Source organism: Crocuta crocuta, unplaced genomic scaffold, assembly GCF_008692635.1.
Source record: "Crocuta crocuta isolate KB4526 unplaced genomic scaffold, BGI_CrCroc_1.0 scaffold31, whole genome shotgun sequence".
NCBI classification, from domain to species: domain Eukaryota; kingdom Metazoa; phylum Chordata; class Mammalia; order Carnivora; family Hyaenidae; genus Crocuta; species Crocuta crocuta.
This window is the reverse complement of record NW_027528362.1, coordinates 12,562,138-12,578,877: the sequence shown is the minus strand read 5'-3', so window position 1 is coordinate 12,578,877 and position 16,740 is coordinate 12,562,138. Positions and strand designations below refer to the sequence as shown.

At 48.4% G+C, this 16,740-nt stretch overlaps 1 protein-coding gene across 1 annotated transcript in view; it reads left to right on the top strand.

The window, feature by feature from the left end:
- Positions 1 to 10,691, top strand: part of COL4A1 (collagen type IV alpha 1 chain) — an 84,900-nt gene extending 74,209 nt beyond the window's left edge. Inside the window, exons 49-52 of the mRNA XM_077754004.1 lie at positions 946 to 1,123; positions 5,200 to 5,785; positions 7,076 to 7,239; positions 9,297 to 10,691. Coding sequence (XP_077610130.1) covers positions 946 to 1,123; positions 5,200 to 5,785; positions 7,076 to 7,239; positions 9,297 to 9,378 — 1,010 coding nt within the window. The 3' untranslated portion in view covers positions 9,379 to 10,691. The remainder of the gene's footprint in view (positions 1 to 945; positions 1,124 to 5,199; positions 5,786 to 7,075; positions 7,240 to 9,296) is intronic.
- Positions 10,692 to 16,740: the final 6,049 nt, after the last annotated feature.

Genomic DNA, 16,740 nt, shown 5'->3' with positions numbered 1-16,740 from the left:
TCCTGCAGGGAAGGCAAGGAGAGGCAAAGGCTGAGTTTCTGAAAGCTTTTACGTTGATAAAACTTTTGATCTAGTCTTCAAATTATCAAGTAGGTCAAGATTTCCGGAGTACATACTTCACAGCTGGTGTGGGTCTTCTTAAAATAGGGCAGCTTTACGGGGGCTCCTGCTAAAGCCCGTGCATGTGCCCCCCGACCAGAGGCTCTGCCCGCTCCAAGCCCCACCCTCGGTTAGCCTGGATGGGACGCTGCCCATTGGCTGTCATTTCTCTCATCCCCACCGGACGTCCTTCATCAAGTTAGTGCAGTGTCACATGCCTTAACCTTTGTGGGGGTTGGAAAGAACAAGCCACCTGTAAGGAGAATCTGCATCTTCGGCAAAATAGTCATTAAAGACATCGTCCAGGGTTACTGTCCGTGGTATAAGAAGCCACGTGTTAAATTTCCTTTGGAATTCAGTGTTTTTTAAAAAAATGTAATGCTTATTTTGAAGAGAGAGAGAGACAAAGCATGAGCAGGGGAGGGGCAGAGAGAGGGAAAGACATCGAATCTGAAGCAGCCTCCAGGCTTTGAGCTNGGGGGGGGTCAGGGCAGAGAAAGAGAGAGAGACACACAGAATCCAAAGTAACTTTGAAAAAAAAAAAAACAAAAAAAAACAAAGTAACTTTGGAATTCAGTTTTACAAAAGATTTCTCTCTACTGATAAACTGGTGTGTTTCCTTTCGTCGAAATACCCTGCGTAATTCTTTATAGTGTTTCTTCTGCCTCGATCACCTTAAATTTAGTTTAATGCTTCTTTACAACTGCACTTGCCTGTGTGGTGTATTTACTTCCTTCTTTCCGCTTACAATTGAAAGCCGTTTTACTTCCATCCTGATGGTTGCATAGCGTGGAGCCAGACTGGTCCCAGAGCCGGCTCTGACGCTGTCTGTCCCCGGGGCTCTAGGCACGGCTGGGAGCTGTCTGCGCAAGTTCAGTACGATGCCCTTCCTGTTCTGTAACATCAACAACGTGTGCAACTTCGCCTCCCGAAATGACTACTCCTACTGGCTGTCCACCCCTGAGCCCATGCCCATGTCGATGGCGCCCATCGCTGGCGACAACATCAGACCGTTCATCAGCAGGTGAGTTGGGCGCTTGTAGGAGCAGACGTATAATCGGACAAGAAAAATCGCTCGTAGTCTAGGCCCAGGTTGTTGCTGTTTTTTTCTTCTTTTCATTTTTTTCCCCCAAAACTTTTGACCCATTGCCATTCAGTTTATTGATTGTGATATCAGAGTTTCGTAGTAGAGGTCAGACATAAAATCATTTGCTATAAAAGTTAGCTATTCTCATATTTATTTATTTTTAAGTTTATTTATTTAGAGAGGGGGCGGGGGCAAGAGAGAGAGAATCCCAAGCAGGCTCTGTGCCGTCAGCACAGAGCCTGATGCAGGAATCGAACTCGTGAACTGAGTCCAGATCAAGAGTCAGACACTTAACCCCCAGGCGCCCCACGGCCTCCTTTTTCNTAAATTTTGTTTTCTTCAATAATTATCTCCCCGCAGGCTCTGAGGAGCCTTTTCATATGTTTTTCTTCTGAATCGCCCCACCCCCTTGAAATTTAAAGATTTTGTTGTTATTTTTAATTGTACCAAAATAGATACAACGTAAAATTAATCATCTTAACCATTTCTTTTTTAAAAAGGTTTTTAAATGTCTGATTTATTTTTGAAAGAGAGAGAGTGCAGGTGGGGGAGGGGCAGAGAGAGAGAGGGAGACACCCAGCTGGAAGCAGGCTCCAGGCTCTGAGCTGTCAGCATAGAGCCTGACGCGGGGCTCGAACCCACGAAATGTGAGATCATGACCTGAGCTGAAGTCTGGTGCTTAACAGACTGAGCCCCCCTGGCGCCCCATCATCTTAACCATTTGAAAGTGCACTGTTCAGTGGTATTTAATGCAGGAACTCAAATACGGGTGTGAGGCGATCTCTATGAAGTTGTAATACCAGAGACATTCCGTATATCTGTGCCTTGTACACAACACAGTTATACAGATTTATTGCATAGATAAAAACGTATACCTATCAAGATTTTTTGTATATCCCTCCCCCCCCACTAACTTTTGTTTCCTTTGGGTGAATTCCCACTGACAATTCACGTGTTTGACCAAGCAGCCTCCCAAGCAAGTGCTTTCCGCACCAGTTAAAGTCTGGAGCGTGTTTTGGGGTCTCCCAGAGTCTGCCTGGTAGGAAATAGGATGGGAAATTGGAATTAATATGACTGAGAAGTGCACCATTGTTCTATTTTTGCCTCACTCCTTCTAATTAAAAGCTGGTTCCTTAGCTCCTTAGCTCTACTTGGAAGTAATAGGAAAGTGGCAAAGGTATGAATCCATCTGACCAAGAGGCTGTTCTATAGATTTACCTTTTTTTTTTTTAATGTTATTTATTTATTTATTTATTTCTAGGAGAGAGAGAGAGAGAGAGAGAGACAGCGTGAGCAGGGGAGGGTCAGAGAGAGAGGGAGTCACAGACTGAAACAGGCTCCAGGCTCGGAGCTGGCAGTCAGCACAGAGCCCGACGCGGGGCTCGAACCCACGAACCGCGAGATCATGACCTCAGCGAAAGTCGGACGCTTAACCGACTAAGCCACCCGGGCGCCCCTATAGATTTACCTTTTAATACACTAAGATAATAACGGGTGAACAGAATAACCAGGCAGGACAAGTTTGCTCCAGGAAAGTGAGAGTGGGGACTGACTTGTGTCTTCCTATAACTTCCTTTAAAGAACCAGGCAGCTTTTGATGATGAAGAAAGACATGGCAGGGTCCTGTGGTCAGCGGGAAGAGGGAGCAGGAAGTGAGCGGGGGAGCCAGGGCTGGGAGCCCCGGGCCTTGGGGCTTTGGGGGAGGATTTCGGATTCTGGGGCCTGCCTCTGGCTCTGCGGGTCCTGGCGGGTCAGCCTTATTCAGAGACCCATGCCGCTCGGGCCCCGGGACGGGAGGGCTGGGAGATACCAACAACTGTTAGGTTTTTGATTGACTCACGTTAAACTATCTCCTGATAGCTTTTTAAAAAAATTTTTTGAGCTGTAGGAAACTTACTTTGTGGGTCTTAAAATGGGAAAAGTGGTTCTTTACACTTCCAAGCGGCACCTTTCAAAACAGACGGTAGTGTACGCGTGTCAGCGAGTGCCCGAGGCTTCCTCGGGGGCGACTGGTCTGCACCAGAAGGAAAACTAACCACCTTTGTATTTTTGTTCAGCTTCCCGTGGACAGCAGGTAGAAAATGATTATTCACGTTTGTTTGCTCTTTTACTGCCTGGATCAAAGTGACCTTTGGCCTCTATTTGCTTGAGGGAAGGGGGTTGTGGCATGCTTGGTGACAGTCCCAAATCAGGTCCGTGAGAAGCGTGTGTGAGACTGGCTTTCCCCGGCAGCCCCCTCACTTGCTTTCAGAAAGACCCCCTTGCCCTGGGCGCCTGCCTCAGTGTCTCCAGCCTGCTCGTGTCGGTATCTCCCCGTTACGGGACCCCCAGAGGCTCAGCGTGGCGGGGCTTCACCTGTCATGTCCTGGAGCCCCCGGCTCCGGAAGCCACGCCGTCTCACCTTCCCTGCTGAACGTGCAGCCACTTCCGGTCTCTGAGCCGGCAGGTTTCCACGGCTCCTTTCACACCACGGTTGCACCACGTCTCGGGCCTTTCAGGTTACTCTGGCGGGCTCCGAAAGCTCAACTGTTCGAACGAGTTAATAGCGCGGAATCCTTCCTTTTAAGCAGAAAAGCTGGCACTCTTCTACCTTCGTCCTGGGATCAGGGCAGACAGTTCTGGCTTTGTGCAGATTTGAGTCCTCGCAAGCTGCCGATGGCTTCATTGTTCTGGCGGAAAGGCCACTGTTAGGAGAGCAGGGGACGCACTCCCTCCCATTCTGGCTGTGACACGGCTCTCTGTGGCCTCCGCCTGTGCGACAATAACCCAGGGGATTCGACCGGCTGGATTTCAGGGGGCCATCCGGCTCTCCCAGCCTGTGGCCCTGTTCCCTTATCCGTCGGATGGGGCGGCATCATGATGACCTTCTCGACTTGCCCCCTCCCAAACCCGGAGCCCAGAGAGAGCCTGGCATCAAGCGCCGGCCGCCTCGCTCCATTTCTGGTTCCCGTGTCAGGCAGACAGATGGTGGCAGATATATAGGCCGCTTTCAGTAACTGGTGTTTAAGCAAGCCTTTTAATTCATCTGCGTTTGTGTGAATAAAATAGAAAATTGCGCGCACACACGCACGTCCACGGAAAATCGAATGACTAATTTAGGCCTCTGCCCACTCCTCACCCATTTCCATGCAAATGTTCCGGCATAACTAGGTGTAGTTATTAACACCATTTATAGTCATTTATCAGCATTGCTCACACTCTGTTCATTTTGTGACTTGAATGTAATTATTTTACTGCTGGTGCTAGATTTTTTTCTTGTACAATACGCTCTCCTTCCATCAGAGAGTGCCCTGAGTAGAGCAGGTCTGAGTCAGAAGATTGTGTGTTGTTTTGATTTGTTCCTGGGTGCCATCCCAGTGGCCAAGTGTCCAGCAGCCCGGGTGCGGACACTCCTGTCCTAGAGAGAGCTCTTGGCGGGTCACTCCCACTGCAGCGTCCCGCTGTCCGTCCCAGCCTGGGACAGACAGGGTCTCGCCTCCGGCCTGTTGGCTTCGAGTCTGGAATGAGTCCGAGGCACGCTTACATGGACATCCAGTCTCCAATGCATTATTTGTTAGTTCCTCTGAGTCGCTGCATGTATTTCTTAGACTGAAGATGATTCTTAGCTGCAAACAAATTGCCGAGTTCTGGAAGCCATTGCACTTGGATTTCACCAACTCTTCTTAAGTATTAACTGTGTTTGCTAAAGTCCATGCTCGTTGTTGAAAGTGTGGAAAACGCTGGAATGTGCAAAGGGGAGAGCGAGAGCCAGCCGTCCCTCGGCCCCTCCGCCAGAGCAGATGGTTAAACAGCAAGTGTTGGGTGTGTTTGGGGACCTAAGATGCCAGCACTGAGATGGGCTTATCAGATCGGCGGGAATCCGCTGTGGGCGTGTTGGCCATGTCAGAAGCATGTGGTTGGGTCAGAAAGCGGGAGTGGGGAGGACGTGTGACCGCGCAGGAGGACAGACCAACAGGCGTCGTCCTGGGCCGTCCCTGCGGCCGTGCTCAGCGTCCCTGCTCTGTACGTTGCAGGTGTGCGGTGTGCGAGGCTCCAGCCATGGTGATGGCCGTGCACAGTCAGAGCATCCAGATTCCGCAGTGCCCCAGCGGCTGGTCCTCCCTCTGGATCGGCTATTCCTTCGTGATGGTGAGCATCCTGGGAAACTCCCCACACCCCGAAGAGCCTCCCGCTAACACCCCCCACCCCCGCACGCTCCCCCCTCAGCTGGCTGGCTCATGCTGGCCAGGCCTCCTCCCTTGCTGGGCTTCCCAGTCCGAAGCTTCTCCGGGGGCCTGGGCTGCCCCCCTGCAGACAGCAGCTGTCCCCGCCCCTGGCCGGAGCCCATCTCCTGCCTCCCGAGGGGCTGCTCTGGGACTCGGTGGCAGGGACGCCAGGAGAAGGCTGCCAGGAGTCAGAGCATCTCCCCAGGAGGAGAGGAGACAGGTGCCCATTCAGGCAGCTCGCACAAGCCTGATGCAGACGTGTGCGTCAGGCAGAGGCAGCGGGGAGCTGGCTGGTGCCCGGGAGCGAGAGGACACTCTCCTGTCACTCAGCTGTCCCGGACACCAGGTCCCCGATGTGCCCGCGCCTGAAACGCCAGTTAATACAGGAGACATGGCACCTGCCTGAGATCCCAGGGTGAACGCTTCTTTCATTCTATTGCCTCAGTTTAAAGTAGCGATTGCACACATGAAGGCTCTGAACTGGTGAGGTCAGGCTGTGCCGGGTAAGCCACGCCCGCACCGGTGCCTCCTGCCTCACCCCTAAGCCCCGCCCATCCTCACAGTCTCAGGTGCGGCCGCCTGGACGGTCTGGCCCTGGGTGATCTTTAGCCTGCTATGTATGGACAGGGAAAGGGGCTCCATAACTGTAGTCTTCTCCCAAGTGCAGAAGGTGCCGGAGAAGCAACTTCAAAGCACTGGTGTCTGTATTCACGTTTGGCTGTGAGATTCCCTGGGTTGATGATGCTTGGGGTAGACTCTTCCGCAGGACCAGAGCATTTGGGGCCACACAGAAAGTTCGCAGTTGCTTTGATGATTCTAAATACTGCATGGTGACTACTTTGTTAAGAAAGCCAAAAAGTTAGAACTACAGTGTAGAGACATCAGGGCGCCAGCAATGATGAGGTACATTGAACGTTTTGTCTCTATAATCCTAAGAAAAACTCAGCCGAACCGCACTATGATGAACCGCACTCCCGGCCCAAGGAGTGAAGAGCGTCAGGAAAGCCTTTTGTCCTACAAAGATGTGAAACAATGATTGCCCATAATTTCCCTAAATCAAGAGCAAACTAAATGGTGTCCCAGGGCACAAGTTCTCTATCACTCCCCAGGCATTAGGGGCTTTGTGGGGGAGGGGGAGGGGCTCTGGCCCGGCAGTCTGGGGACCCTGGTTCTGGTCTCGGCTTTGCGTGGAAACTGGGACCACTGTCAGATGCAGAATGTTCTAGCATCATCCAGTCCTCATCTAGGAATGGAGGGCGTTAGCTTTGTCCTCAGGGGGTTCTCGTGCCTCTGAAATTCTCAGGTCTGAAATAATAGTCATGGTGGATTTTGGAATGTCTCGTCTCATTTGGGGTCATTCATCTTATGGCCCTGATTTCTGAGCATAGGTAGGTCCTACCAGAACCCGTTAGACTAAAGTGCATTTTAACAGAGTAGTGGTTGCTTTTTTTTTTTCCTTATTGAAATGGTCTCTTTTTAAAGGCAAGTAATGGGTGATTGTTCTTTACCTTTTAAAGGGATACATAGCTTCCATTGCAGCAAATTCAGGATTTTGATTATCCTCTGTGTTGTTGATTAGAGAGTTTGATTTTACATGTATCGGTTCCAGCATCGTTCACACGTTTTGGCTGTTTCTTCTGTCCCAAGTGAGAGGAGGCGTCAGTGTTTCAGAAATACTAACTAGGACAGCATTTNAGGCTCCGGCCAAGCCCTGGCATCCCCCGGGTCCTGTCTGGAAGAGTTCAGGAGCGCGCCATTCATCGAGTGCCACGGACGTGGGACTTGCAATTACTACGCAAACGCGTACAGCTTTTGGCTTGCCACGATCGAGAGAGGCGAGATGTTCAAGTAAGTCCGGGGGGGCCTGTCCGCTGGGGCGGGGCCTTCTCTCTGCTGCCGGGCAGACTCCAATGGGGTTTTCAGTCTTCGTCTTCTGGATGGTTGGTTATAAAACAATGATTAGGAATGCGTGTTCCACGATTCTGTTCTGTGTGGACAGATATCCTGGGCAGACTTCAAAGGCAGATCTCAAGTGATGGGTTCAATTCTTTCATTTTTGTAGGTGGCTCCACCACAATGTAGTTAAAGCAACTGGCATCTTTAAACAGGGCATTTAAAATTGTACATATTTGGGACGTCTGGGTGGCGCAGTCGGTTAGCTTCTCACTCTTGATTTCCGCTCAGATCATGATCTGACAGTTCATGGATCGAGCTTTGCATGGGGCTCAGAGCTCTGACAGCTGGGAGCCTGCTTGGGGTTCTCTGTCTCTCTCTCTCTCTCTTCCCCTCTCCTTCCCCCTTTCTCTTTCTCTTTCTCTCTGCCCCTCCCCTGCTTGCACACACTCTCTCTTTCAAAATAAATGAAAACATTTTTAAGAATTGAAAAAATAAAAATATTGCACATTTAACAATCGGTGAGGGAGAACAAGCAGCATTTGCCTTCATAGCAGATGTAGTACTGAGTCTCATGTGTGTGCTGGGTGAGTTCTGAGCGAGGAAGCAAGACTATTGTTAAACCCATGCCAATAAATATTAATTTTGGCCCAAGAGCAGCTGAAATTGATAGGGAAGACCTTTCCTTTCTTTTCTATTACCACAATTTCACCTCTACGACAGCTGTCCCAAAGGGCTGCCAAACTTGCTGAAGTTAATGTGGAGCCCGCAGTGGGGCTGGAGGGGCGCACATAATGAGTCCTCTGTCCTTTATCCAGCACCGGCTCCATCCCCTGCTGGGGCAGACGCGGAGGCTGATGTAGCCCCAGCCGCTCACTGTTCGTTCCCAAAATAAGTGCTGCTTGCCCCTGGAGACAAGCCTTTCTGCCTTTACCTTTTCAGAGAGAATTTTCTGGAACTCTGCTGTGAGCTCATCTCTTCCTCGCTTAGATCATAAGAGACAAAGCAACACGCTCTCTGTTTTATAATTCTTTAAGTACCAAAAAGGTACCAGGGACCTAATTCGTAGCATACATGAAACTTTCCAAGCACTTGGAAGGTGACATCAACTCTCCAGATGGAGCTTAACCATCGGCTGCCTAACTGAGCACTCAGCAGGTGTATCAGGTCTTCGGGCTTCCATTATAGGGTTAATAGAACAGCAGCCTAGTTGTTTTTAAGCAACTAAAACAAAATTAGATAAGATCCCATAATTTAAATAATTAATTTGGGGGCAGTATGATTTTCACAGAAGTTGCTTAAAATAATCAGCCTTAATTTGAGGGCAAGTTACTTGTATTCTGTGGCTGCCTTAATTTTAATAGCATTTGGTTAGTGCCGACTTCAGTTCTGACTTCACCCCACTAACAGTCGAGATAGAATTCCTAGGATCTAAGAGTGTTTGGGACACTCAGTGTCTTCCCCTCTGGCCTCCAGTCCAACCACCTGAATAGAAATCGGGCAAAAGCTTATAAAAGCATTTCGAGGTCTGGTTATTTGTTCCAGATTCATTGCTCGTGTGAAGGGTCGCAGAGCATCCTTCTTCCCCCGGAGCAGTGTATAGTCTGGTGGAAGAGAGAGGACAGAGTGGGAAGATCACGGTCCAGGGAAGCCGTGTGGTGCCCTGGGAGTGGCTCAGACTTCAGAGCCCAACAGGCACGGCGTGGCTGTGGCTGTGCCCTCACCTATGCCTGCACGTGGGCCACCAGCAGCCTCACGGCCCAGCACGGGGCTGAACGTGATGGCGTGCAACCCCCCCCCGCCCCGCCGCCCCAAACACACACGTACTGTGAGGGTAGGCGACGCCCAGCACAGTGCCCGCTTGGTCGGGGTGAGCATTGGTCGCTGCTTGTCATGGGCAGGTACCCCCCTCATCCAACCCCTCTAGGGTCTCCAGGAAAGTGGGGGGCTGAGGAGCTCGCCTGTCTTGCAGGGCAGTGGCGCTGATGGTGGGTTTCTGGGTCATGTTGTAGGAAGCCCACGCCGTCCACCTTGAAGGCCGGGGAGCTACGCACGCACGTCAGCCGTTGCCAAGTCTGTATGAGAAGAACATAATGAAGCCCGGCCCTCAGCTAACGTACAACATGGTGCTACTCCCTCCTCCCCCCCTTTTGTTAACAGCAACGAACCCTAGAAATGTATCCCGTGTACCTCACTGTCCAGTATGAAAGCCGTAAAGTGCCTTATAGGAATTTGCCTAACTAACACACCACGCTTTGGTGGCCTCAACTCGCTGAAGGAGAAGCAAAGAGCATGATAAGCTGTCATAGTGACACACCAAATGGCACTTCTGATGAAATAAAAATGTAAGTCTGTTCTCCAGTCCAGTGCACTGACGTGTGAAGTACGAACTCCATCAGAAAACCAAAGGGTGCTAGCAGGTGCGCGGGGCCTTCCACTCTGTCTGAATGCCCGTGTCTACTCTTGTATGGGGACAGGTGCATTCTCGCCCCCAGAGGGGGTCTTTGTTTACGTCGCCACGGAGCTGATTCCCAGTGCAGGTCCTGGGGCCTGCGCGCCTGCGGGCCCTGCGAGAACAGCATCTCGGGCCTGCAGATGGAATGTCTCAGCCGCCGTGTCTTCCAGCCCCCAGACGTAAATTTAGGTCTTTCCGCTCTGTGTGGTACTATCGAGCTGCTTGTGCAGAAATCACAAATTTCCTGTGGAATAAAGACGGTCCCAAAGTAGGCGGAAATTAAATATATATATTATTTTAGTAATTTATATAGATGTCGGCAATCAGGTCAAAGGTTTGCTTCATTTCCACTGTTAAAATAAAGCTTACGTAGTTTCTTCCTTGAAAAGACTGTGTTGTCCTTTCACGTAGATTTTTAACCACCCGGGTGTTGAATGTGACACACCCCGTTCTCATTGTTCACCTCCAAACCAAAACGTGTGTGCCGCCAAAGCCAGACCCGGGTCCCCGGGCGCGGCGTCCATTCCAGAGAAACATGTACTTTGAGCTTTATTGTTTCTATTCTGTATTAAAGATCTTCAGGGTTTTAGACACTCAGCACGACTGAATGACTTGACTTCCAAACCAGCCACCGTAAAAGGCCTTCGTTTCCCTCGTCCTCGTGATTCTGCAGCCGGGTGTGCAAACAGCTCTGCTGAGTCTTAGTGTCAGTATTTCCCCCGTGTGAGCACCTCCGGGTGGCTCGCTCGCTCGCTCTGGCGAGCTGTGTGCAGACGTCAGCAGGGAGCGGACGGACCGCGGGAGGGCACGACTGACCGCTGTGCTCGAAGTGACCTTGCACCAGAAGTCTCCAACACGGTTTTAAGACTACTAAGGCCTTCCGTGTAATTTCTTTACATGTGTATTTCTTAAAAATTCAAATTTGTAATAAAACTATTTGTATAAAAATTAAGCTTTTATTAATTTGTTGCTAGTGTTGCCACAGAAGCGTTAAAAGTTGCTGCACCAGCCACTAATAAATGTGTAAGCGTTGCACGCCTTAGAGCATTTTTATTTTGCAGTTCTTCCAAATGAGAGCCAGACTGGGCGTAATTTACAGAAATTTCTGCAAAGGGAAAACGATTGATCTTCTTCCACCTTTCCTCCCTCTCTCCCTTCTGTCCGTCCAGGCAGCCATCATCCATCCATCCACCCACCCATTGTATGTACGCCAAAGGCTTGCCACTCTTCAAATTCTGGTTAGGTACAAGATAAACAGATAAACAGGGATGAACAGCATACGTTCCCAGCCATTAGAGGCAAGGTTCTGTGGGGGTGAGCACCGAGATTTTGGTGAGGCAGTGGATAGGTCGGGGGCAGACGGTCAGATTCCAAGTCTTAGGTAAAGTAGGAAAGAAGTTGCTGGGTTCTTTAAACTTGATCAGAACATGATCCCTGAAAACGAGTCTGGCACTGTGTATTCAAGAAAAATACCTGGGGGGGCGCCTGGGTGGCTTAGTCGGTTAAGCATCCGACTTTCGCTTAGGTCATGATCTCGCAGTTCGTGGGTTCGGGCCCCGCGTCGGGCTCTGTGCTGACTGCCAGCTCAGAGCCTGGAGCCTGTTTCAGTCTGTGACTCCCTCTCTCTCTGACCCTCCCCTGCTCACGCTGCCTCTCTCTCTCTCTCTCCTAGAAATAAATAAATCATTTTAAAATATATATATATCTGGGGACTTCCGGGTGGCTCAGTCACTCGGTTGAACATCCGACTCTTGATTAGGGCTCAAGTCATGATCTCACAGTTCATGAGTTTGATTGAGCTCCACATTGGGCTCTGTGCTGAGAGTGTGGAGCCTGCTTGGGATCTCTCTCTCTCTCTCTCTCTCTCTCTCTCTCTGTCTGCCCCTCCCCCAACTCTCTCGCTCTTAAAAAGTAAATAAACTTTAAAAAAGAAAAGAAACCTCTAAATATTGCAATGTTCTGGGCTGCCGCACCTGGCAGAGCTATAGTGAGGATGAAATGGGACTATGTATGAACATTACCGCTCATGCTTGGTCAGGAGGCACCATGCAAGGACTCGGTTCAGTACCTTCCAGCTCTCTGTGATCACACTGGTGAGAAGGCTCCCTTTGCTTTCTCTGATGTATAGGATTGTGAAGAACATGGAAATCATCAGGCCAGGCTCCTGTGGAAAGGAACAGAGATGGGTCACCCCCACGGGCAGCCATAAACCTGGTTTATTATAAATTACTAGTTACTAGATACGGGCTTGCATATATGGGAATGTGCAAAGGAGATGATAATGACACCTTGGATCCCAGCATTCAGATACTGTGCACTTTTATCTTTTAAATGTTTATTTTTTTGTTTGGAAAGAGAGAGAGAGAGAGAATCCCAACTCGGGGCTCGATCCCATGAACTGGGAGATCATCAAGAGTTGGACGCTTAGCCAGCTGAGCCACCTATGTGTCCCACATCCTGTGCATTTTGTGTCTGTTATTCTGAGAGCAACTTCTGTGTTTAATTTTTAAAATTCTCCTATGGTACAATTGAAGTCCGTTGATGGACAGTTCTATGAATTGTAACATATGGGGAGGTCCATGTAAAGCATAATCCAGATCAGTCCACAGAAGAGTTCAAGGACACTGAAATACCCCCTGCCCCAACCTTGGGACCCAACCACCAAGCTCCATCACATGATGTGCCTCTTCGTGAACAAAATTACAGAGTGTGTAACCTAGGAGACTGCCCTCCACTCGACTCCTTTGACATTCCTCCAAAATTGTGTGCACCGATGGTTTATTCCCTTTTATTGCTCAGTAGGATTACATAAATATACTGTGTCATTCACCTATCCAAGGACCCTTGGGTTATTTCCAGGTTTTGGTAATTATTGATAGGGAATAAATATTCATGTTCAGTTTTTTTGTGTGAACATAGGTTTTTATTTCTTTAGGGTAAATACCCAGGACGAGGATTGCTGGGTCGTATGATAATTGTATGTTTGACAGTATGAAAACCTGCCAGACTGTTTTCCAGAGTGGCCGTACCACTCCGCATTTCCTCCAGCAATGTACGAGAACCCCAGCAGCACCACGTTCTCCCCAGTGTTTGGAATTGTCAGTATATTTTTGTTAGCCATTCTAACATGGATGGTGTTTGATCAGAATTTTAATTTGCATTTCCTGGATGGCTAAGATGTCAACCATCTTCATGCCTTTTTTTTTTTTTTTTTTTTTGGCCATCAACACCTCCACTTCTTTGAAGTATCTTTTAAATTTTGCCCATTTAAAAATGTTTCTTTTCATACTGTTGAGTTTTATTTATTTAAAAAGATTTTTTAAATGCTTTTTATTTATTTCTGAGAGAGAGAGAGACAACATGAGCAGGGGAGGGTCAGAGAGAGAGGGAGATACAGAATCTGAAGCAGGCTCCAGGTTCTGAGCTAGCTGTCAGCACAGAGTCTGATGCAGGGCTCAAACCCCCGAACCGTGAGATCATGATCTGAGCCAAAGTCGGACGCTTAACTGACTGAGCCACCCAGGTGCCCCCATACTGTGGAGTTTTAAAAATTCTCTGGCCACTCTGCTTGTAAGCCATTTGTTAGATAGGTGATTTGCAAATCCATCCTCCTAACTATCTTTCACAGAGCTAAAGTTTCTCATTTTGATGGTGCCCAGTTTATCAATATCTTTTCCGTGGGACATCCTTTTGGTATGTTTAAGAACTATTTGATTACCCTTAGGTTACTAAGATCTTCTCCTGTTTTCTTCTGAAAGCTTTATGGTTTTACTGCCTACATTTAGATCTGTGATCCCCTTTTCATTTTTTTTTTTAATTGATGGCATTCACATAACTTAGAATTCACCGCCTTAACGCCAACAATTCAGTGGCATTTAGGACATTCACAATGTGACTTCACTACATCTAGTTTAACTAGATGTATTTTCATTACCCCCAAATCCAGAGCCCAGTCACCAGTGGCCCCCAACTAGTGATTCCTCAACCAGCAGCTTCGACTCTGGATTTTCCAACTCTGGATTTCATGCATGGGGTAATCTGGGTGTGGCCTCGGTGTCTGATTTCTCTCACCAAGCATGATGTTTTCGACATTCATCCACATGGTGGCATGTGGCAGCTCTTTTGTTTTTACGGCTGAAAAACTTCCATTGGGTGGATATACCAGTTTGGTTATCCGTTCATCCAGTGATGGTGTGTGGGCTGTTGGCACCTTCTGGCGATTGTGACTGCTGCTTCATATTGAAGTCCCCATTCTCGATTCTTTGGAGTTGGTATCAAGGAGCGGCCTTGACAAGTCTTGTGGCTACTGTAGTCTCACTTTTTGAGGAATCATCAGATTATTTTGCACAGAAGCTGAACTGTTTTCCACCCCCACCAGCAATGGGTCACAGTTCCAATTCCTCACATCTCCAACACGTGCTATTTTCTGTTTACTGTTTGTAGCCATTCCACCAGGTGTGAGGTGGTATCTCCTTGTGGTTTTGGCTTGTGTTTCCCTAATTCATGATGATGTTGAGCATCTTTTCATGTGCCTATTGGCCATCTATATATGTTCTTTGAAGAAAGAGCTTCAAGTCCTTTGCCCATTTAAAACAATGTTTTGGGTAAATATTCTTTATTTTGTATACTAAACTCTTACCAGATACATGATTTGCAAGCGTATTCTTCTATCCTGTTGGCTGTCTTTTTACTTTTTTGATAACGTCTTTTGATGCACAAAATTTCACAATTATGGTTAATTACAATTTATCTATCATTCTCATGTCATATCAAAGAACGCACTGCCAAACCCAAGGCTGTGAACATTTACCCCTGTGTTCTCCTGTGTTTCATGATTTTAGCTCTTGTATTAGGTCATTAGCCCACTCTGAGTTAATTTCTATACATGGCATGAAGTCAGAAACCAACTACACACTTTTGCATGTGTATATCAGTTGTCTTACACCATTTATTAGACTATCGTTTCCCCCATTGGGTAGTCTTGACAGTTCTGTCAAAAATCACTTGGCCACCAGTGTTCTGTGATCCATTCTGACTAATTTTTTTAGTGACATGGCAGTGAGGGAAATTTGTTTTTACCTTTATTTTTGCATCTCGTTTGTGTGGTAGATAATATCATTGTCAAAAAATGAACTGGGAAATAGTCTCCCCTCTTCTATTTTCTGGAAGAGTTGGTGGTAGTCTGTAACGATTTAGTAGAAATTGGCAATGAAATCTGGACCAGCAAATTTCTTCTTTGGAAGGTTTTTAATGATAAGATCATTTTAAAAAGAGGTACAGGACTGTTCAGGTTATCTATTTCATTTTGGGTAAGTTTGATAGTTTTTCCTCTCAGGAAATTAATGCATTCTAAGTTGTCAAATTTATGTGTGTAGAGTTGTTCTCGGAATGTCTTTTCCCTTGTGTCCACTGAACATGTACTGACTCCCTTTATATCTCTCTTGATATTGATAATTTACATCTTCTGTCTTTTTCTTTGTCAAACCTGTTAGAAGTTTATCAATATTATTGATCTTTTCAACAAACTAGCTTTTGGTTTCATTGATTTCTATTGTTTTTCTGCTTTCAATTTTATTGTTTTTTTTTAAAAACAAAATTTCATCTGGAAATATTTTTCTTCCACCTTTCCTGAAGGGTTTTTCCTCCACACATGGAATTCTGGCAACCCTCTGTTTCCCGGCAAATCCAAAACTGTGTTTCACTTCCTCTTCTGGTCTCTGCGGTTCCTGATAATAAATCCTCAGCCGTTCAATCATCAGTCCTTTACAAATAATGCTCTCTGGCTGCTTTCAAGGTTTCTCACTGTCCTCAATTTCCATTTTACTGATTATGGTACGTCTGGGCGTGGATTGGGCCCCCGGAACCTTTTGAACCTGTAGATTTGTGTCTTTCTCCTGTGGGAAATGTAGCTATTTCCGGCAGGACATTGATCTGGTCAAGGCCGAGCCCCCAGGTTCCAGCTTGGCTCCCGTGGCCTGTGGTTCCAGCATCAGATCCGTTTCTACAGTGCCGCGCAGATCTGTCCTGCTTGAATGCCACGCTGTGCCTGTTCAGGGTGTGGGTGGGGGGGGTTCGGTCTTCCTCGTTGTTGACACGCCCCTTAGAGTCCCAGCTTCGTCCGCGCAGACCCAAGACGGGCCCAGCTTAGCAGGCTTCTGCTCAGGTCTGTCCTCCTGGCACCTTCCCGTTACTTCCCGGTTTTTGGAGGCCCCTCTCCTTGGTCTCCTGTCCTGAGTGCCTGGATGGCTGCTTCCCTCACTACGTGCACACGTCCAGGGACCGCAGCCCCGGCTGGGCTGGAGGAGGACGGCGGCAAAGGAGAACACGGTGACGCTCCCGCTGGCTTGGCGGCACGTCTAACCCCGGTTTCCTTCACCAGTCCCTCCGCTGCGGTCCTCCGATGGCTGCTCCAGGGTGGGANCCCCCCCCCCCCGCCCCGGGACCCAGGACCCACATGATCACGGTTCAGAAGTGCCGAGTACTGGCTTTGATGGTGGCGGGAGTGACAGTGAGGCACAGAGGAGGAACACATGACTTGACTTCTCTTTAACGTTTTCCCACTCTCGTTTCTATGCTTGAATGTGCTGTAGGTCATTGACTCGGTTAACGATCACACAGCGGCTTTTCTGGGTTAATAGACACGCGCCAGCTCTTCCCACACACTCTTGGCTCTAGGCTTCGCCTATGCTTTCAGCAACATCCCCAGCCTTATGCTCGTTCCGGGGACCCTCACCTTCACATCAGACCTCCCACGCCCTGGGGCTGGGTCTCTCCTCCACAATCCGTGCCTGAATCAAGGGCCGTTCTGTTGTACTCATGGAGCCAGACAGATCTGAGTTCAGACTGTGACCCTGCCTCTTGCAAACCCATGACCTGGAGCAGGGCATATAGGCTCTCAGAGACCTCAGACCCTTGGTCATTTTAATTCTGCAGTTCTTCCAAACCGGAGTCATAGACTGGGAGGGATTCCTAGGAAAAGGAAACGGCTGTTTTGCTGCACT